At 52.9% G+C, this 21201-nt stretch overlaps 1 protein-coding gene and 2 pseudogenes across 1 annotated transcript; 1 reads left to right on the top strand and 2 right to left on the bottom strand.

Moving 5' to 3' along the window:
* Positions 1-125: 125 nt before the first annotated feature.
* Positions 126-1318, bottom strand: LOC138993457 (THO complex subunit 4 pseudogene; annotated as a pseudogene).
* Positions 1319-2960: 1642 nt separating this feature from the next.
* Positions 2961-4056, bottom strand: LOC138993456 (THO complex subunit 4 pseudogene; annotated as a pseudogene).
* A 5184-nt stretch (positions 4057-9240) lies between these two features.
* LOC138993455 (proline-rich protein 23B-like) lies at positions 9241-11602 on the top strand. The gene is made up of 2 exons (XM_070392708.1): positions 9241-9866; positions 11302-11602. Exons 1-2 carry the CDS (start codon positions 9241-9243, stop codon positions 11600-11602), a joined length of 927 nt encoding a protein of 308 aa, XP_070248809.1.
* Positions 11603-21201: the final 9599 nt, after the last annotated feature.

Genomic DNA, 21201 nt, shown 5'->3' with positions numbered 1-21201 from the left:
AATAAATTAAAAGTTAACGAAAAATCTTTCCAGGAGTTTTGTATCCTATTTCCAAACAGAAGAAACAACTCCATCATTGGCCCCAGGTCCCTGGCCATCCTCGCGCACACTGACTTGCTGGTGCTTTAGCTGGTGCCTATCATCTCATCGTCATCGTCCAGCAGGGCGTCCATCTCCTCAAAGTCCTTCTGGCTGTCCAAGTCCTTGGTGTCCTTCATCGCGCTGTCAGTGTCCAGCTGGGAGTCCAACTCCTCGGTGTCCCTCATGGAGCTGTAAGCGTCCTTCTGGGCTTCCAACTTTTTGGTGTCCCTCATGGCATGGTAAGCGCCCAGGTGGGCGTTCATCCTTTTGGTGTCCCTCATCGAGTTGTAAGTGTCCTTTTGTGTGTTCAAGTGCTGGGTGCCCCTCATCGCCCTGTAAGCGTCCTGCTTGTCGTCCAACTGTTTGGGGCCCCTCATGAAGTTGTAAGTGTCCAGCTGGGCATCCAACTCCTCCTCCGAGATGTGTCGCTTTAAATGGCAGCCGGTGCGCCTGCCTGGACGCTTGTTGCCTCCTCGGGAGCGGCCCTGAGTGCTGCCACCGCCGCCGAAGCCTCCAGACCCTCGGTTTGTAGGCACACAGCCTCTGTTGACACTCCGTACCGGCCTGAGCATCGTGTCGATCGGCGAGTTGAGGACCTGGATGTGGAGGGGACGGCCATCCAAAGGGATGCCGTTGTACTGTTTCCTGGCTTCCAGGGCATCTGCTTTGCGCTCAAAGTGCATGTGGGCTGTTCCCAGGCTGCGGCCAGAGCGGTTGTAATGGACAGCGGCCTGTTTCAGAGGCCCGAACTGTGCAAACAGCTGCTGGATGTCCACATCGGACACTCCGAAGTCCAGGTTGGACAGCAGCAGCTTCCCCCCGGTCATCAGGCTGGCACCCCTGCCGAAGGCCCTGCAGAAGCGTTCGTGTTGCCACTCGTCGGGAAGCTGTCTCGGCCTGCTGTAGGCCACGGGCCAGTTCCTGCCTCTGCCGAGGGCCACCCTGTTCCAGAACGGCCCGCTGCCCCAGCTCTCGGGAGCAGCGGCTTACGCTCCGCCACCACGGCCTCCCTTGGAACCGACCCTGCCTCGGCCCGGCCGAGGTCCCTGCCCCTGCCCCGGCCGTGGCCGTGGCCGTGGCCTCCCTGGGAGCCGGCCCGGCCTCGGTCCCAGCCTCGGTCTCGGTCCGTGTCCCCGCCCCAGCCCCCGCCGCGGCCCCGGCCCCAGCCATGGCCCTCCCGCTGGCTCCGGTCCAGCCTAATGATGTTGTCCAGTGACATGTGGATTTTGTCGGCCATGGCGGGCCCCCAATCATCCTCGGACCGAGCCGGTGTGGAGGTACGCTGGTCCTTCACTTCCCGCGTGGCACCGGGGCTGTCCCAGATGTTGGGGTCCAGGCTCAGGGGTTCCCAAGGGTGTGGACGAGTCGGTGAAGAAGAAATGACACCGAGACAGCGATCAGTGGATCAGCAGCCCAGCCAGGCTCTAGCCAGGTGCTCTAGCGGCTTCTATGTCCCAGGACCCGGTCTTGGCGAGACCTCTCTCCTGAAAGCTCCCTTGGAGAACGAGGATGACGACCACGACCACAAGCCTAGGGCTGAGAAGCTCTGCAAAGAAGGCCCTGCTTTCTTTTATAGCCCCAGAGCTGGTGGGAGGAGCGAAATCACCCGCCCGCTCACCAATCAGCCCCCGCACCGGTTGGGCCTCAAGTTGAGGAGAGGAGGCTTGCATTGGCGCTACAGGACCAGGAGAGGGCGCCACTGGCCCGCCCAAGCGATTCACGGGGCTTGGGGGAGGACTTGGCAGACAGGGCAGGTGCCCAAGGAGGCCTGCAGGGCTCCCTCTCCACGTCTTGCGGGACGGCATAGCCGTTTTTTCTCGGTGGAAGTGGGGACAATACATACTTAGACAGGCTCCGGTGGGCCCAGGACGGGCCAAAAGGAAAGAAAGCCACGGAAAATCTCCTAGGTGTGCCTCACTCCGCAGATATCTTGATAGCGGGACTTTGTGCTCCTGTGTGTGTGTGTGTGTGTGTGTGTGTGTGGCGGGAGGACGCGGGGGGCTGGGGGGGTTGGAGGCAGGAGGGATAGGTGTGTGGGTGTGGGTGTGGGAGTTTGTGTGTGCGAGCGAGCGTGTGCGTCTGTGCGTGTACATCCGCAGTCACGCACTTACACTCCTTGCTTTGAACGGTCCGTCGCCATCCATGAACACCCTTCAGCCCCTGCCTTCTCAGAGACAACGCCCCCTGCAGGTCCTTCTCGCCTGGGGTCTAGCCAGAAATGGGGAAGTCCAGTCACCTGCCTGTGCTTTCCCCACAGGAGGTTTGGGGGGGGGGGCTTGCATTGACGCTTCTCAACCAGCAGAGGGCGGGATGGGCTCCTTGTCCCCTGCCCCAGTCCACACAAATTCTGTAATCCACAGCCAAAGATGACGTCTTGGCCTGTCCATCTGATAGACACCCCGCCCACGTCCACCCCCCTCACCCCCTACCTCCAACCCTCCCCCCACCCAGCTCACTCTGTGCATGGATGGTCAGGCCCCCGCCCAGAGAACAAGTCCAGGCCTGGCCACCTGGGCTTGCCAAAGCCTCAGAAATTGGAAAGGCGGGAGCAACCTTTTTTTTCTGAGGAGGGTTTTCTGTTGTTGTTGTTTTATTGAAGGGAATGAGTTATTTTGTTTCTTTGTTTGCTTGTTTGTTTGTTTGCTTGTTTTTCCCACACCTTTTCGGGTGATTATGGCCAAGGTGAAAACAGCAACCGGTAAAATGAATCCCGAAAATGACTCGGCACAAAACTGGTCTTTTTCAGAGTTATTGAATAAAATAAAAGTTAATGAAAAATCTTTCTAGGAGTTTTAAATCCTATTTCCAAACAGAAGAAACAACTGCATCATTGGCCCCAGGTCCCTGGCCATCCTGGCGCACACTGACTTGCTGGTGCTTTAGCTGGTGCCTATCATCGAATCGTCATCGTCCAGCAGGGCGTCCAAGTCCTTGGTGTCCTTCATCCCGCTGTCAGCGTCCAGCTGGGAGTCCAACTCCTCGGTGTCCCTCATGGAGCTGTAAGCGTCCTTCTGGGCGTCCAACTTTTTGGTGTCCCTCATGGCATGGTAAGCGTCCAGGTGGGTGTTCATCTTTTTGGTGTCCCTCATTGAGTTGTAAGCGCCCTTTTGGTTGTCCAACTGCTGGGTGCCCCTCATCGAGTTGTAAGCATCCAGCTGAGAGTCCAGCTCCTCCGCCAAGATCTGTCGCTTTGAATGTCGGTCAGTGCGCCTGCCTGTACGCCGGTTGCCTCCGTGGGCACGGCCCTGAGTGCCGCGGCCAAAGCCTCCAGATCCTCAGTTTGTAGTCACCCAGACTCTGTTGACACTCTGTACCTACCTGGGCTTCGTATCTATCTGCGAGTTGAGGATCTGGATGTGGAGGGGACAGCCATCCAAAGGGATGCCGTTGTACTGTTTCCTGGCTTCCAGGGCGTCTGCCTTCCACTCAAAGTGCACGTGGGCTGTTCCCAGGCTGCGTCCAGAGAGGTCATAATGGACAGCGGCCTTCTTCAGAAGCCGGAACTCCGCAAACAGCTGCTGGATGTCCGCGTCGGACACTCCGATGTCCAGGTTGGACAGCATTAGCTTCCCCCCGTTCATCAGGCCGGCGCCCCTCCTGAAGGCCCTGCCGAAGCGGTCGTGTTGCCACTCCTCTGGAAGCTGTCTCAGTGTGCTGTAGGGCGCCGGGTGGTTCCTGCCTTAGCCGAGGGCGGCCCTGTTCCGGAACGGCCCTTCCGACCCAGCTCTCAGGTTCGGCGGCCTGCGCTCCACCACCTCGACCTCCCTGGAAGACGGCCCTGCCTCGGTCCCGGCCTAGGTCCCTGTCCACACCGCGGCCATGGTCGTGACCTCCCTGGGAGTCGGCCCAGCCTCGGTCCCAGCCTAGGTCCCTGCCCCCGCCCCCGCCCCAGCCGTGGCCCCGGCCATGGCCGCCTGGCTGGCTCCGGTCCAGACTAATGATGTCGTCCAATGACATGTGGATTTTGCCGGCCATGGTGGGCCCCGAATCAGCCTCGGATCGAGCACGTGTGGAGGCACGCTGGTCCTTCACTTCCCGCGCGGCACCGGAACTGTTCCTGTCCGGGCACCAGATGTTGGGGTCCAGGCCCAGAGGTTCCCAAATGTGTGCACGATTAGGTGAAGAAGAAATGACACCGAGACAGTGTTCAGTGGATCTGCAGCCTGCCAGGCTCTAGCCAGGTGCTCTAGCGGCTTCTATGTCCCGGGACCGGGTCTTGGCGAGACCTCTCTCCTGAAAGCTCCCTTGGAGAACGAGGATGACGACCGCGACCACAAGCCTAGGGCTGAGAAGCTCTGCAAAGAAGGCCCTGCTTTCTTTTATAGCCCCAGAGCTGGTGGGATGAGCCAAATCAGCAGCCCGCTGGACTAATCATCCGCCCCCAGGACTGAAAGCTTCACCGGTTGGGCGTCAAGTTGAGGGGAGGAGGCTTGCATTGGCGTTCCAGGACCAGTAGAGGGCGCCACTTGCCCGCCCAAGCGATTTGCGGGGCTTGGTGGATGACTTGGGAGACGGGGCAGGTGCCGCAGGGCTCCGTCTCCACTCCTTGCTGGACGGCATCGCCGTTTTTTCTCAGTTGAAGAGGGGACAATACAGACGTAGACAGGCTCCGGTGGGCCCAGGTTTGGCCAAAAGGAAACAAAGCCACGAAAAATCTCCTAGGCGTGCCTCACTCGGCAGATATCTTGTTAGCGGACTTGTGCTCCCGTGTGTGTGGCGGGGGACGCGGGGGGGGGGGGGCAAGGCGGGGGCGATAGGTGTGTGAGTGTCGGTGTGGGTGTGGGAGTGTGTGTGCGTGCACGAGCACGTGCGTCTGTGCGTGTACATCCGCAGTCACGCACGGACACTCCTTGCTTTGAACGGTCCGTCGCCATCCATGAACACCCTTCAGCCCCTGCCTTCTCAAAGACAACGCCCCCTGCAAGTCCTTCCCTCCTCGGGTCTAGCCAGAAATGGGGAAGTCCAGCCACCTGCCTGTGCTTTCCCCACAGGAGGTTGCAGGAGGGGAGCTTGCATTGACGCTTCTCAACCAGCAGAGGGCGGGACGGGCTCTTAGGTCCCTGTCCCAGTCCACACAAATTCTGTAATCCACAGCCAAAGATGACGTCCTGGCATGTCCATCTGATCGACACCCGCCCACACACAGCCCCCCACCCCCAAACCTCCCCCCACCCCGCTCAATCTGTGGATTGATGGTCAGGCCACCGCCCAGAGAACAAGTCCAGGCCTGGCCACCTGGACTTGCCAAAGCCTCAGAAATTTGAAAAGCTGGATCAACCTTTTTTCTGAGGAGGGTTTTTTGTTGTTGTTTTATCGGAGGGAACGAGTCATTTTGTTTTTTTGTTTGTTTTTCCCACACCTTTTCGGGTGATTATGGCCAAGGTGAAAACAGCAACCGGTAAAATGAATCCGCACAATAACTGGGTACAAAACAGGTCTTTTTCAGAGTCATTTAATAAAATAAAAGTTAACGAAAAATCTTTATGGAGTTTTAAATCCTATTTCAAAACAGAAGAAACAACTCCATCATTGGCCACAGGTCCCTGGCCATCCTTGCGCACACTGACTTGCTGGTGCTTTAGCTGGTGTCCATCATCGCATCGTAATCGTCCAGCAGGGCGTCCATCTCCTCGGCATCCATCTGGCCGTCCATTTCCTCAGTGTCCCCCATCGCATTATAAGTGTCCAGTAGGGCGGCCAACTCCTCGGTGTCCCTCATGGAGCTGTAAGCGTCCTTCTGGGCGTCCAACTTTTTGGTGTCCCTCATCGCTTTGTAAGCGCCCAGATGGGCGTTCATCCTTTTGGTGTCCCTCATCAAGTTGTAAGCGCCCTTTTGGGTGTCCAACTGCTGGGTGCCCCTCATCGTGCTGTAAGCATCCTGCTTGGCGTCCAACATTTTGGTGCCCCTCATGGAGTTGTAAGAGTCCTGCTGGGCGTCCAACTCCTCCGGCCTGATCTGTTGCTTTGAATGGCGGCCAGTGCTCCTGCCTGTCCATCGGTTGCCTCCGAGGGCGCGGCCCTGAGTGCCACTGCTGAAGCCTCCATATCCTCAGAGTGTGTGGGTGAGTGCCTGTGTGCTTTTGCGCAAGCTGCTGCATAGGGGTGAGGTGGGGTTGGGAGGGGGGGGCGGACAGGGCCCTAGAGGAGGCGCCATCATTGATTAGTCCTTTGACCCAGCAGCTGCCCGCGCCTGTCCTAGGGCCTGGCAGACATAGTTGGCCAGACAGCCGTGGCCCTGCTCTCAAGAGGACTGGGTAGTGTGTTGTTCCCCGGGGGGCTTTTAAGAGAATCCATGTGAGAGATGATGACCTGCGTGATGGAATGCCAAAGGAAACCACACTGTGAGATCTCCTTGTTAGATTCAGCTCGCCATCTGAACTGCCTCTTCCGGTGTCAGGGTGACTTCTCCCCTAACTGGACATCATTTCGGATTCCTGGGAGCACGTTGGTCTCCACGACATTTGACGGCCCTGACATCCACAAGGGATAACCCAACCATTTCCTTGGTTTGTAAATTGGGACTGGAGGCCCCCTGCTCCATGATGTCTAAGAGAAAAACAGGGTGTGTAAAGAACCAAAAAAAAAAAAGAAGTGTTTAGAACTCTGCCTCCTGGCCCCACTTAGCAGAGACAGAGAATGATGTCCCACCAAGACTTTTCCGTGAGAGCCCTTGATATGCCCAAATGAACTGTCCTGAGCAGGGTCGTGTCATGCACAGGCACCTAGCACCTGAGGCAGAAGATCTTGGTTGTGTCTTTAGCAGATCATGTTGAAGAGAACATAGACGGAGGGAGCTGCCATGTTTCCAAGCAGCCATAGGGGAAAGGGCTGTGTGAACCTGAATGTATATGTTCAAAACTGCATAAGGAAAACTAACACACCAACACTGCTTCTTTCACAACAGATTATATTGCTCAAATATGGGCAAGCATTGTTGACCTGAAAGATGAATTTCTTACAAAATTCTACATTCAAAGTTGCCAGATCACCCTAGTTGCCGCAATGGATGTCACAGTTCTATAAACAACTTTCATTTCCACAGACATTTCATTACTTTCTCAACTGTGTGTTCAAGGGCTCTTTACAAGTGTTCACACAGGCAGATACACACACACACACACCCACACACACACACACACACAGCAAACATGCCCTCATATTTTCTAATATATACACAACTATGTATGTGTGTTTCCATTTGGGATTGCTGTATCCTTGGTGTGGGATATTTTAGGTTGAGTAAGAAGTGATCAGCGAATGCCTCGCCTTTCAGACACAGTGGTTTGTACTCTGTGAATGGTCACATACATGACCAGTGTTGTTTGATGAATGAATGGTTTCACCTGATTTAACCCTGGATCATTTCACTCGAGTGAATAATGTGTAAACAGTGTTGGTCTTTCACAATTCCCTCTCCTTTGTTGAGCTCCATCATGTTTTCTCGGGGAAGGACCATGACTGGAGGATTTTCCACATAGCTGACATGCCTAGGGCTCTTCTCCCGTGTAGGGACTCTGGTGTCTGACGAGATTCGCATATTGACTGAATGCGTTCCCACACTGACCGCATTCACATGGATGGCCTCTGGTGTGTGTTATGTGGGAACGTGTTGTCAGCTCAGACATTTGACGGAAAGCCTTCCCACACATGGGACATACATGTGGTTTCTGCCCCGTGTGCATTCACCGGTGCTGGTTCAGGCCAGAGCTTTGAATTGTGACATTCATTGCATTGCTTGCCCGGATGGACCCAATCCTGCTTTTCTGGGGTTAGACCTTTGATTGAGAGCTCTGTCACATAGGGGACATTCATGTGGTTACTCTCCTGTGTGGATGGCCTCATGCTGTCTAAGGAAAGAACTCTGATGAAAGGCTTTCCCACACTCACCGCCCTCATAAGGCTTCTCTCCGTTGTGCATTGCATTGTGGTTTCTAAGCCCAGATCGTTGCAGAAAGCTTTTCCCTCGTAGGTGACATTCACATGGTTTCTCTCTAGGGTGCGTCATGTTCTGCCCTCTGAGGTTGAAAACATTCCTGAAGGGCATCCCAGGGTCACACTGTTGTGTGCATGTCATTGTGTCTACTAAGGCATTCGTCTAGTCCAGGTGACTTTCCACAATGTTGGCTGATAGCTGGTTTCTTTCTTACATGAACTGAGTAATGTGGAGACACGGCTGATCTATGAGTAAATTCATCACTCCTATCAGCCCTTAGCACCCTTCTTCTCGAAGCTGTGGAGAGCTCGCATATTCACGGCATGGTGGGGGCAGAGGTAGGATTCTGGACATGTTCTGAAGTCGTCAAGGTCAGAGAGGGATCCTCAGATGGGGTTGGGGTGGGTATGGACTGAGGGATTCTGAGAGGGGCACTGAGGCTGCTGAAGGACCACAACTGAGAGGCAACTCTGGAGGGTGAATTCCTAAGGGCTTTTAGTGCCCCTGAGGGTGGAGATGACCTTGACTGTGAGAGAGGAATTAGGCAGGGACCTAGAGGTAGAGCCCAAACTACTGTCATTTCAAGGAACATCAGACTCCACTCTCCTCTCAGGGACCTGAGCTTTGTGGCACAACCATGATGCCAAACATGATTTGACAGGATCAGAAATGAAACCCAATCACAAGCATGAAATATTGTGCAGAATTTTATTAGTATGGGATAAAAAGTATATGCAGCAGAATTTAATAAATCATTTCATACAGCATAATACATAAAATAAAATAAGTAAAATACCCCCCCCCCAACAAGACCTAATGCGTCTTCCCGGTGTTCAATGATGCCCCCGCGAGAAGGGGGTGAATCCTCCGAGTCCATAAAATGCGATGGGAAAAGCACCAGGAAGCTATAAATGAAAGCAGGGTCTACTCTGCCGAGCTTCTCAGCCCTAGGCTTGTAGTCTTGGTCGTCGACCGTGTTCACCAAGCAAGCTTTCAGGGGAGAGATCTCACCAAGACCCGGTCCCGGGACATAGAGGCCGCTGGAGTACCTGGCTAGAACCTGGCTAGGCCGCTGATCAAGTGGAATTGCCCCCCCCCACCCCGTGCCCGATGGGTGTGGGCGCCAGATGCTTCAACAAGCCCCCCCCCCCCCGACCCAGTTGCAGATAGTGAGTGACACTTGCCCTCTGCCATTCTCCAGAAGCACCGCCCGCAGCGCCACTGGGATGTTAGGCAACCACCTCCTCAGCCCCAGCTTCCATGCTGTGCCCCAGTGTGAACCGGCCCCTGGAGGACCCCGGCCAGCCAAGCACTACAGAATTGAGGAGCCCGTGGGCCCTGAAGACGGGATGGTGCCCAGCCTGCAAGGCCCCCTGGTGCCCTGGGCCACAGATGCGCTCACCTCAGTGCTGGTTGTGGCTGAAGGCTGTGCATTGCCTAGCATCAACCCAGTGCTGGAGCCCCAAGGCAAGCCTGAGCCCACGTCGGTCCCACCAGTGTCTCTGGTCCCTGAGGCGCACTTGGGCTCGGGAGAGGGGGCACACTCGCACATCAGCCTGGAACCCGGCGCTCTCCTGGATGATGCTCCCATGGAAGACCTGACCATCCAGCAGGAATTCTTCTACACGTCAGCCCCACACATTGCCCTCCAAATAGAGGCCCCCCACCAGGACGAGGAGGTGTCGGCCTGGTTCCAGCCTCCCTTGATGCTCCCTGCAGGCTGGCTCACTGGAACCCTGTCAGACAGCCCCCTGATCCCTCACGGCCCCATCCAAGGGCCATGGCCTCGAGCCCCAACGCCTAATCCAGAAAGAAATGCGTCTGGGCCCCACTCCAACCTGAGCTTCAACCTGTGGGAGCCCTTCCCCAGCTCACCGCTCCAAATTCTACCTCCGTCTCTCAACCCAAGACCAGGTCCTCGTGTGCGCCGCCCCAGGCGGCATGCTCTGGGGCCTGCTCCCAAGGCCAGGAAATGCCTGTTTTAGGAATGAACGGGATGCAATCCCTACTCACGGGGCTGAGGACCATGAGAAGGGATTCTAATAGCTGTTTTGAGTTTACCACACATCTGAAAACAATGAATAAAGACAGATGCTCTTTTGATGCAGGCTGCTTTGCAGAATTGTTGATCAATGGTCACCACCAGATAAAGCACCAGCAAGTCCGTGTTTGCATGGAGCTAGGCCAGGAAGTCGTCTTGCACTGCTTACCGAGGGCGAGCTGGCAGGGTGCTTTGTCCAATGAGGGAGTTGAAAAAACAAACAAACAAACAAAAATCTTAAAAATAACCCTCCTTATAAAAACCTTCTTTAAAAAAAATAAACTCTTTAAAAAAAAATAAAACCCTCTTTAGAAATGACATCAATCCAGCCTTTCAATGCCCAGAAGCTTAGAAAAGCCCAAATGGCCTGGCCCGGACTTGGTCTCTAGGTGGGGGCTTGACCAGCCATGCAGAGAGGGAGCGTGGCGGGGCGGTTGTCCACCAGATGACCAGGCTCAGGTGGGGCTGTCCCGCCCTGAGCTGGTCGAGAAGTGCCAATGCAAGCCGCCCTCCTGCAGCCATAGCCCGGTGCCTTGACTTGACTTCAGCGGGGAAGGACAAGCAAGGGGCTCGCTAATATACAAAACCATACACAGTTCATACACATCAACTTCAGCCTCTGCCTCCCATGACCTCCAAGGCCAGCTTCATTCGGTGTGTCTGCGTCTCTGGTCTACCCCAGTCCGCCACCCACCCACACCCACACCCCACCCTCTCCGAGCCCATTCCCTTCGAGGAATGAATGCCAGGCCCAGCCACGTTCAGAAGAATCTTTCCTTTCGATCCTTTGGGTGAATGCCACCAGAAGGGGCGTGCCTACGGGTCCTCGCTTGGGGCATGTGCGCCCCCTCCTGAAACTTGAGGCCCGACTGGTGGCGCCTTCACTCCTGGAAGTGGCTGATTGGTGGAGCGGGCAGGCGGCTGGTTTGGCTCCTCCCACCACGCTCTGGAGCTATAAAAGAAAGCCCAGTCTACTCTGCCGAGCTTCTCAGCCCTAGGCTTGTTGTCTTCGTCATCGACCGTGACCACCAAGCAAGCTTTCAGGGGAGAGATCTCACCAAGACCCGGTCCCGGGACATAGAGGCCGCTGGAGTACCTGGCTAGAACATGGCTAGGCCGCTGATCAAGTGGACTTGCCCCCCGCGCTCAACGGGTGTGGGCGCCAGACGCTTCACCAAGCCCGCCCCCCCCCCCCCCCCCCCGCCCCAGTTGCAGAAAGTGACACTCGCCCTCTGCCATTCTCCAGAAGCACCGCCCGCAGCGCCACTGGGATGTTAGGCAGCTGCCTCCTCAGCCCCAGCTCCCATGCTGTGCCCCAGTGTGAACCGGCCCCTGGAGGACCCCCGCCCGCAAAGCGCTGCCGAATTGAGGAGCCCGCGGGCCCTGAAGACGGGATGGTGCCCAGCCTGCAAGGCCCCCCGGTGCCCTGGGCCGCAGACGCGCTCACCTCAGTGCTGGTCGTGGCTGAAGGCTGTGCCCTGCCTAGCATCAACCCAGTGCTGGAGCCCCAACGCGAGCCCATGTCCTCCAGTGTCTCTGGTCTCTGAGGAGCCCTTGGGCTAGGGAGAGGGGGCGCACTCGCCCATCGGCCTGGAACCCGGCGCTCTCCTGGATGATGCTCCAACGGAAGCCGTCACTATCCAGCAGGAATTCGTCTGCACGTCAACCCCACACATCGCCCTCCCAATAGAGGCCCCCCACCAGGACCAGGAGGTGTCGGCCTGGTTCCAGCCTCCCTTGATGCTCCCTGCAAGTTGGCTCACTAGAACCTGGTCAGACAGCCCCCCGCTCCCGCACGGCCCCATGCAAGGGCCATGGCCTCGAGCCCCAACGCCTAGTCCAGAGAGAAACGCGCCTGGGCCCCACTCCAACCTGAGCTTCAACGTGTGGGAGCCCTTCCCCAACTCACCGCTCCAAACTCTACTTCTGTCGCCCCAGCCCCAGTCCAGGTCCTCCTGTGCGCCGCCCCTGGCGGCACGCTTTGGGGCATGCTCCCAAGGCCAGGAAATGCCTGTTTTAGGAATGAACGGGATGCAATTCCTCCTCAAGGGGCTGATGACCAGGAGAAGGGATTCTGAAAGCTGTTGTGAGTTTACCACACATCTGAAAACAATGAATAAAGACAGATGCTCTTTTGATGCAGGCTGCTTTGCAGAATTGTTGATCAATGGTCACCACCAGGTAAAGCACCAGCAAGTCCATGCGTGCATGGAGCTGGGCCAGAACGTTGTATTGCACTGCTTACCGAGGGCGAGCTGGCGGAGTACTGTGTCCAATGAGGGAGTTGAAAAACAAACAAACAAACAAACAAACAAAAATCTTAAAAATAACCCTCCTTAAAAAACCTTCTTTAAAAAAATAAACTCTTAAAACAAAAACCCTCCTTAGAAATGACATCAATCCAGCCTTTCAATGCCCAGAAGCTGAGGCAAGCCCAAGTGGCCTGGCCCGGACTTGGTCTCTAGGTGGGGGCTTGACCAGCCATGCAGAGAGGGAGCGTGACGGGCGGTTGTCCACCAGATGACCCAGCTCAGGCAGGACCGTCTCGCCCTGGGCTGGTCAAGAAGTGCCAATGCAAGCCGCCCTCCTGGAGCCAGAGCCCTGTGCCTGGGTTTGACCTGAGCGTGGAAGGACCAGCAAGAGGCATGCTAATATACAAAGTCATAAACCTTTTATTCACATTAACTTCAGCCTCTACCTCCCATGACCTCCAAGACCAGCTTCATTCGGTGTGTCTGCGTCTCCCGGCTACCACCTTCTGCCCCCTCCCAACCCCCCATCCCCCACCCTCGCCCGGCTCATTCCCTTCGAGACATGAATGCCAGGCGCAGCCACGTTCAGCAGAACCTTTCCTTTCGGTACTTTCACCGGGCCTAGCTTGGGGGCATGTGGGCCCAACAGGTGACGCTTTCACAGTCCTCACAGTCCAGGGGGCGGCTGATTGGTCGAGCGGCTGATTGGGCTCCTCCCACCAGGCTCTGGCGCTATAAAAGAAAGCAGGGTCCTGTGTGCAGAGCTTCTCAGCCCTAAGGTCGTTGTCTTGGTCGTCATCGCCTTCCTCGTTCTCCAAGGTAGCTTTCAGGGGAGAGGTCTCTCCAAGACCCGGTCCTGGGTCGTAGAAGCCGCTGAAGCACCTGGTTAGCACCTGGCTAGGGTGCTGATCAACTGAACGCCCATCTCCGTGCCATTTCGTCTTCGCCGGCTCTGTCCACGCCTTTGGGAACGCCTGGAACGCCTGGAACGCCTGGGCTGGGGCCCCAGCAGAGGCACAGGAGGAGCTAGCCATACCCCAAGATGATGAAGAGAACAGAAAGTCATCCTGAGCTGCCGCCAGAGGTCATCCAAAAGCCTCGCAGCAGCCTGCGCATGCACTTGCTGGAGTCTATGCAGGCTCTCCATGCACTGGGCCAGAGGAGGAAGGATGAGAAAGCTGGCCCGGACCCCAACATCTGGAGCCCGCACAGGAACAGCTCCTACGCTGCGCGGGAAGTGACGGACGGCCGAGCTGATGCGCTTCCTCGATCCCAGGTGGACTCCGCGCCCGCCATGGCCGACAAAGTGAACATGTCTGTGGACGATGTATCTCAGCTGAACCGGAGCCAGCGGGGAGGCTGCAGCGGGGCTGGCACTCCAACAAAGGCAGAAGAGAAGCTCGCTATTCCCAAGAGGAAGAGGAAGAGAAGTCATCCTGAGCTGCCGCAAGAGGCCATCAAAAGGCCTCTCAGCGGACTCCAGAGGCAGTAGCTGGAGTCTGTGCAGTTTTCCCATGCACTGGGCAAGAAGAGTGATGAGAAAGCAGACCCGTCTTCCTCGCGGGCCCTGGGAAACTCAAGTAACGCCAAAGGCCCCCCAGCCACGCCAGGTTTTCCAACCACCGCTGGATGCGCGCCGCATGAGGGGGCCACGTCTAATAGGGTTTATATGCTGCTGAGCGCGGCCAATGGAGGCGTGAAGCCAGTGGTGTCCAGCACACACCTGCTGGACTTTCTGGTGCAGCTGAAAGGTTACACACCTACCATCCCAGATCCGGTGACTCGTTTCTACCTGAACCTCGCTGGCTTAGAAGCTGCAGACCCTCGCATAGTTAGGCTCTTCTCCATAGCTGCCCAGAAATTCATCGCAGATACTGCCAACGATGCACTGCAGCTGTGCAAAATGAAGGGCACCGCCGCTCGCGGCTCCGGCAAGTACACTCTAACCATGGAGGACTTGGCCGCTGCCCTCAGCAAGTATGGCATCGATGTGAACACACCGCTCTATTTCACCTGAGCCACCCAACCTATATGTACTTGTCTGCCCCCTAATCCCCCGCTCTGGCCTGTTTTCATAATACACTTTATTTGGACAGAAATAAAATTGTCATTCCTGTCTAGTCTATTCTGATTGGCTAGTTCCTTACACAGCAGGGATTTTTTAATTTGTTTGCAAGCCTGCTTTCTAAGGCCCCTGTTGGCTGCGCCCCGCTGCTGGCGGCGCAATCCAGGACCTGCTCCCAAGGCCCAGAGAAGCCTGTTTTAGGAATGAATGGGCTGCAATGCCTCACTGATTACCAAGGGGGGAGCTGGCGGGGTCCTGTGGCCAATGAGGGAGTTTTTGTTTTTGTTTTTTTTTTTTTTAAACAACAAACAAAAAAACAAACAAAAAAATAAATAAATAAAAACCCCCTTTTAAAAAAAACCCTCCTTAAAAACAAACAAATAAACAAAAACCCCTCTTTAGAAATGACATCGATCGAGCCTTTCCACTCAATGCACAGACGCTTGGGCAAGCCAACGTGGCCTAGCGGGTACTTGGACTCTGGGCGGGGGCCTGACCATCCAGCTAGAGAGGGGGAATTGTGGGTTTTCTGGAGGTGGACCAGATGACCCAGCCAGGGCAGGGCCGTCCCGCCCTGTGCTGGTCGAGAAGTACCTAGGCAAGACGCCCTCCTGAAGCCAGAGCCCTGTGCCTGGACTTGACCTGAGCGGGGAAGGACAAGCAAGGGGCTCGCTAATATACAAAACCATACACAGTTTATACACATCAACTTCAGCCTCTGCCTCCCATGACCTCCAAGGCCAACTTCATGAGGTGTGTCTGCGTCTCCGGTCTACCCCCGCCCGCCACCCACCCACACCAACACCCCACCCTCTCCCGGCCCATTCGCTTCGAGGAATGAATGCCAGGCCCAGCCACGTTCAGCAGAATCTTTCCTTTCGATCCTTTGGGTGAATGCCACCTGAAGGGGCGTGCTAGGCTGGTCCTCGCTTGGGGCATGTTCGCCCCCACCTGAAACTTGAGGCCCAACCGGTGATGCTTTCACTCCTGGGGGCGGCTGATTGGTGGAGCTGGCGGGCGGCTGGTTTGGCTCCTTCCACCACGCTCTGGAGCTATAAAAGAAAGCAGGGTCTACTCTGCCAAGCTTCTCAGCCCTAGGCTTGTTGTCTTGGTCGGCGACCGAGTTCACCAAGCAAGCCTTCAGGGGAGAGATCTTGCCAAGACCCGGTCCCGGGACACAGAGGCCGCTGGAGTACCTGGCTAGAACCTGGCTAGGCTGCTGATCAAGTGGACTGGCCCCCTGCACCCGACAGGTGTGGGCGCCAGACGCTTCACCGAGCCCGCCCTCGCAGTTGCAGACAGTGAGTGACACTCGCCCTCCGCCATTCTCCAGAAGCACCGCCCACAATGGCACTGGGGTGTTAGGCAGCCGCCTCCTCAGCCCCAGCTTCCATGCTACGCCCCAGTGTGAACGAGCCACCAGAGGACCCCGGCCCGCCAAGCGCTGCCGAATTGAGGAGCCCGTGGGCCCTGAAGATGGGATGGCGCCCAGCCTGGAAGGCCCCCCGGTGCCCTGGGCCACAGATGCGCTCACCTCAGTGCTGGTCGTGGCTGAAAGCTGTGCCCTCCATAGGGTCAACTCGGTGCTGGAACCCCAACGGGAGCCCGAGCTCATGTCGGTCCTGCCAGTGTCTATGGTCACTGAGGCAGGCTTGGGCTCGGGAAAGGGGGCCCACTCGCCCTTCGGCCTGGAACCAGGCGCTCTCCTGGATGCTCCCGGGGGAGCCGTCACCATCCAGCCGGAATTCTTCTGCTCGTCAGTCCCACACCGCCAAGCGCTGCTGAAATGACTGATAGAATCAACATCATTAAATTGTCTCTACTGCCAAAGCAATCTATAAATTCAACGCACTGCTCATTAAAATACCAAGGGCATATTTCACAGACCTAGAACCAACTCTTCAAAAATTCATCTGGAAGAAAAAACGACCCCGAATAGCTGCAGCGATCCTGAGAAAGAACAAAGTAGGTGAGATCTCAATGCCAGATATCAAGCTGTATTACAAAGCCACTGTTCTCAAAACTTCCTGGTACTGGCACAAGAACAGACATATAGATCAATGGAATAAAATAGAGAGCCCAGAAATTATCCCCAACCAATACACTTAATTAATATTTGACAAAGGAGGCAAGAACATACAAGGAAGTCAAGATAGATAAATGGTGTTGGGAAAATTGGACAGATACATGCAAGAAAATGAAACTAGACCACCAACTTACACCATACACAAAAATAAACTCAAAATGGATATAGGACTTAAATATACAATGGGAAACCTTAAAAATACTAGAAGAATCCAAAGGCAACAAAATCTCAGACATATGCCGACGCAATTTCTTCACCGATACTGATCCTAGGGCATTGGAAACTAAAGAGAAAATAAACAAATGGGACTACTTCAAAATAAAAATTTTCTGCACAGCTAAAGAAACCATCAACAAAACAACAAGAAAGCCCACTACATGGGAGAATATATTTGCCAACATTATATCTGATAAGCACCCATTCTCCAACATTTATAGGGAACTCATACAACTTAACAAAAGGAAGATAAACAATCCAATCAAAAAATGGGCAAAGGACCTAAATAGACACCTTTTAAAAGAAGACATTCAGAAAGACAAGAGACATATGAAAACATGCTCAAAGTTGCTAATCATCCGAGAGATGCAAATCAAAACAACAATGAGGTACCATCTCACACCTGTCAGAATGGCTATCATCAGCAAATCAACAAATGATAAGTGCTGGAGAGGATTTGGAGAAAAAGGATCACTTGTGCAATTCTGGTGGGAATGCAGACTGGTGCAGCCACTATGGAAGAAAGTATGGAGTTTTCTCAAAAAACTGGAAATGCAACTCCCGTTTGACCCTGTGATCCCACTTCTAGGAATATATCCCAAGAAACCAGAAACACCAACCAGAAAGGATATATGCACCCATATGTTCATAGCAGCACAATTCACCATAGCTAAGATCTGGAAACAGCCTAAGTGCCCATCAGTAGATGAATGGATTAGAAACCTCTGGTACATCTGCACGATGGAATCCTATGCTGCTGTTAAAAGGAAGGAACTCTTACCTTTTGCAACAGCATGGATGGAACTGAAGAGCATTATTCTAAATGAAATAAGCCAGTCAATGAAGGAAAAATACCACATGATCTCACTCATTCATGGATAAAAGAGTCCATTATAAACTTTTGAACAATAATAGATACAGAGGCAGAGTTGCCTCAAACAGACTGTTAAACTACAGCAGGAAGACCGGGGAGGGTGGGGGGGCAGAAGGGGGATGGTAATAGATCATCCAAAGGACTTCTATGCATGCACATAAGCATAAAAAAATGGACATAAGACCCTGGGAGGTAGGGGAGGCCAGGGCATTGTCAAAGAAATCAGCAAAAAATGGAGACATATGTAATACTCTTAGTAATAATTTAAGCAATGACAAGATTATTTTTAAAAAAAGAAGAAAGAGACCTTCCTTAGTATAAGCCACTGAAGCTTTGGGAATGTTTGTTACTCACCATAACATCTAGCCCAGCGTTTCTCAACTTGTGGGTCATGACCATATTGGGGCTTGAACGACATAATCATTTCACAGGGTTTGCTGAAGACCATCGGAAAACACATGTGTAATTACATATTGTTCTTGTGATGAATCACTATGCTTTAATTATATTCAATTAGTAACAATGAAAATACATCCTGCATATCATATATTTACATGACGATTAATAACAGTAGCAAAATTACATTTATGAAGTAGCAACGAAAATTATTTTATGGTTGGGGGTCACCACAACATGAGGAACTGTATTAAAGGGTCACAGCATTAAGAAGGTTGAGAACCACTGATCTAGCTGGTCCTAATGGGTGTGCCTTAACAATTCTACTCTCCTGGAGGCAGCAGAGTCTAACGTTTTAAGTCATATCTCTGTTATTAGAAACACTTGGGTTTGCCTTCCAGCCCTGCCTTTATTTCACTTTACTATCAGGCAGTTTACATAAAGCCTCTGAGCCTCAATTTGCTCTTCATAAAATCTCAGTTTGCAGAAAGGACTAAATGACATAATAATGCATGTAAAGCACTGAATTCCAGGTCTGGCACATGCAGTAAACATTCGGTAGCTATTAGCTCCATAGTTCCACAATGTGTACTGAATACAAACATTCTAACATTGTATGAAGGGTTAACCTTTTGTTCTTTGTAGCATTTCAAATGTTATTTTTAAACAAATAAAATTGTACTGTATATATTCTCTCATAGCCTGATTTGTCTCTTAAAAATGTCATATTTTTTATTAAAAATAAAAAATCTGAGAGCTGGTATAGCCCAGAGGATTTAGAATCTTCCCATGCACAGAAAGGTTTCTGGTGAAATTATTCATGAGGCACAGCCTAGTGCCTCTGAAATAGGCACTGTTCTCAGGAATCTGGCTGGATTCCCAGTGGGAGGGTGAGGGTTGACAGGAGGCAGCTTATCCATGTTTCTATTTTCCCTGTCCCATCCTATCTCTCAAAAAACAAATTAACAAAAAAATCAGTTGGAGACAACAAACCCCAGAAACTACCACTGGCCACCCGATCCTAATGTTGTCATTTCCCAGCAACATTCTGGCTTCCAAACACCTATATTCTCAATGGTCAGTGAGTGACTGGGATACTATTTACACCTGGGAGGCCTGGAAAGGTATATTACCCAAAGGGCTATGTCCCTAATGATGGCTGGGTTTAGCCAATGAAAACCCAGGAGAGGCATATTATCCAGGTGTACATGGTTGAGGGTGGGAGTTCCTGCATCTACCTGGTGGTCATATTGACCTCTTTGGTCTGTTCACAGAGAGTGAGGCTTCCCAGCGCCAGGTCTCCAGAAGGACAAGGCATCAGAGGCAGTATCCCCCTATGAAGGGGTGTGTCTGAGGTTTGCTGAGCCCCAACATGCCAGAATTTGGGCTTTTGTGACTCCTGGACACCTCTCTGCTTACAGAGTTTGACAATATCTTGTTGAGTTAACCCTCCAGCCTGGTGTGTGGGCACCTCTAGGGTCCTGCAGTCCCGGTCCCACTTCCAGGAACAGTGAGTTCATGTGTAGCAAAAGGTGTGATGGGGAAAGAGGTTAACAGGTTACAATACCTCCATGTGAGGACATGATGGTGTGACTGAACTCGGAGAATTTGGGAAACGTAGGACTTGTTTTGTGTATATAGGCAACAAAGAAGACGAGGCAGAGTTTTGCACAAGGAGTTTTACTTTCATTCTCAGGAATCTGGGGACATGAAAGGTCCTGACGAAAAGAGGGACATTGTGTGAGGTAGTTCTGTAAACTTTTCCCAAAGCAGCTCAGAAGAAGAACAGACTAGAAGAGAGATGATAGCAGCTGGGGACAGGTGGCAAAAGTCCTATAAAAGATAAGGTAACTGGAAAGATTGTGCACTGAGGACTGAGTCTTGAAGGAATGTGGTCATCTTGAGGACACATTGGCTTATTGACTGGGAAATGGTACTGAGCAGTCTGAGCCCATGGATCCTGGGGTTGGTGGCCAGAGTCTCAACAGATCTTTCTCTGAACACAGATTCCTGCAAATGCAGAGTGGTTTAAGGGTTCTGTTTTTTGGAACTCATATCAGGGCCTCACACTCTTACAACTTCTGTGATAGTGGTATCCTGGGATTGTCTTGCCTCTGTTCTAGCCCTTATATCTGGGGACCTTGATGAGACACCAAGCCCAGAATTCTAAGTACATGTCTAAGGTTGTCTGAAATGACACCTGTTTTTGGCAAACAATGGAATAAGATGTGAGTAGACCTTCCAGTCATAGGTTCCTTTATGTGCAAAGGCTTAGAGCGAAGACTGAGCTCATTCAGGAACCAACCGGCATCCACAGGCTGGTGCTCTATCCACTGAGCCAAACCAGCTGGGGCTTGTGTCCATTTTTTAAAATAGGAACTGGTGACAATTGAACAGGAATGAGGTCTAGAGGAGCTTGTGAAACCTTTGGAGTCTGGTTTGCAGGTGATGGGAGTAATGGAAGATTTGGAGCAGCAGAGGCAGGTGATCTGACCCAGGTCTAATTAGACTTCCTGTGGCTGAAGCATAACAAACCATATTGCTGTGAGGGAGGTGGTAGAAAGTCTAGACTGGAGGTTGCTGTGGTGAGCATGATGGTAAGTGACCCATGATGGTGACTGTGGGGGTGAAATAAGATTTTGTTGTCTGGATTGGTGTTTTATGTGCGGCCAACTGGATTTTCTAATTTTGAGTCTGAGATAGAGGTAAGAGCCCGGAATGACTTGAAGGTTTGAGTTTGGCAGCTGCATGTATGGAAACACTATCAACTGAGATGCAGATATTCAGAGTAGAAGTGTAATGTTCATTGGGAATACAAAATTGTTATTTTTTATCTGTTTTGGTGTGCGATATTTCAGAGAGCACTTCATAAGCATCTGGAACTCTGAGGAGAAGTTCAGGTTGAAAATGTCTTTAAAGTTGGGAGTGCAGTGACCCGAGTAGAGTTGTAGATCATTTTTTAAAAACTTTTTTTCTGTTTAATTGGAGAACAAAGAGAAGTTAAAACAAGATGAGATGGCAGCTGTTGCATCTTTGCTTGTGAATAACACACCAGGATTGTGTTGAGAGCCTTTTGTGGTCAGTAGTCTGACTCATTTACATACGGGAATGAGTGGTCATATGTGAGATACATCGGACCTGGGAGAGAGGGCCATAGGTGATGGGACCTGAGTGCTGAAGGCTGTGACTGGTGAAGGGACATCAAGTGCAGCACCAGAAGAGGTAGGCTCTGGATATCTGAGATTTGATGTGGATCT

This window comes from Myotis yumanensis, unplaced genomic scaffold (assembly GCF_028538775.1).
Source record: "Myotis yumanensis isolate MYYU_CA2020_CCGP unplaced genomic scaffold, mMyoYum1.0.hap1 SCAF_15, whole genome shotgun sequence".
Classification (NCBI taxonomy): domain Eukaryota; kingdom Metazoa; phylum Chordata; class Mammalia; order Chiroptera; family Vespertilionidae; genus Myotis; species Myotis yumanensis.
Note: the sequence above shows the minus strand (reverse complement) of the source record. Positions and strands in the feature narration are given on the sequence as shown.

Excerpts from the sequence above, each read along its gene's own strand:
- LOC138993455 (XM_070392708.1), top strand. The coding sequence starts at position 9,241 with ATGTTAGGCAACCACCTCCTCAGCCCCAGCTTCCATGCTGTGCCCCAG. Across the intron at positions 9,867-11,301 it reads TCCAACCTGAGCTTCAACCT|AAGCACCGCCCGCAGCGCCA; the intron begins GTGGGAGCCCTT and ends GCCATTCTCCAG.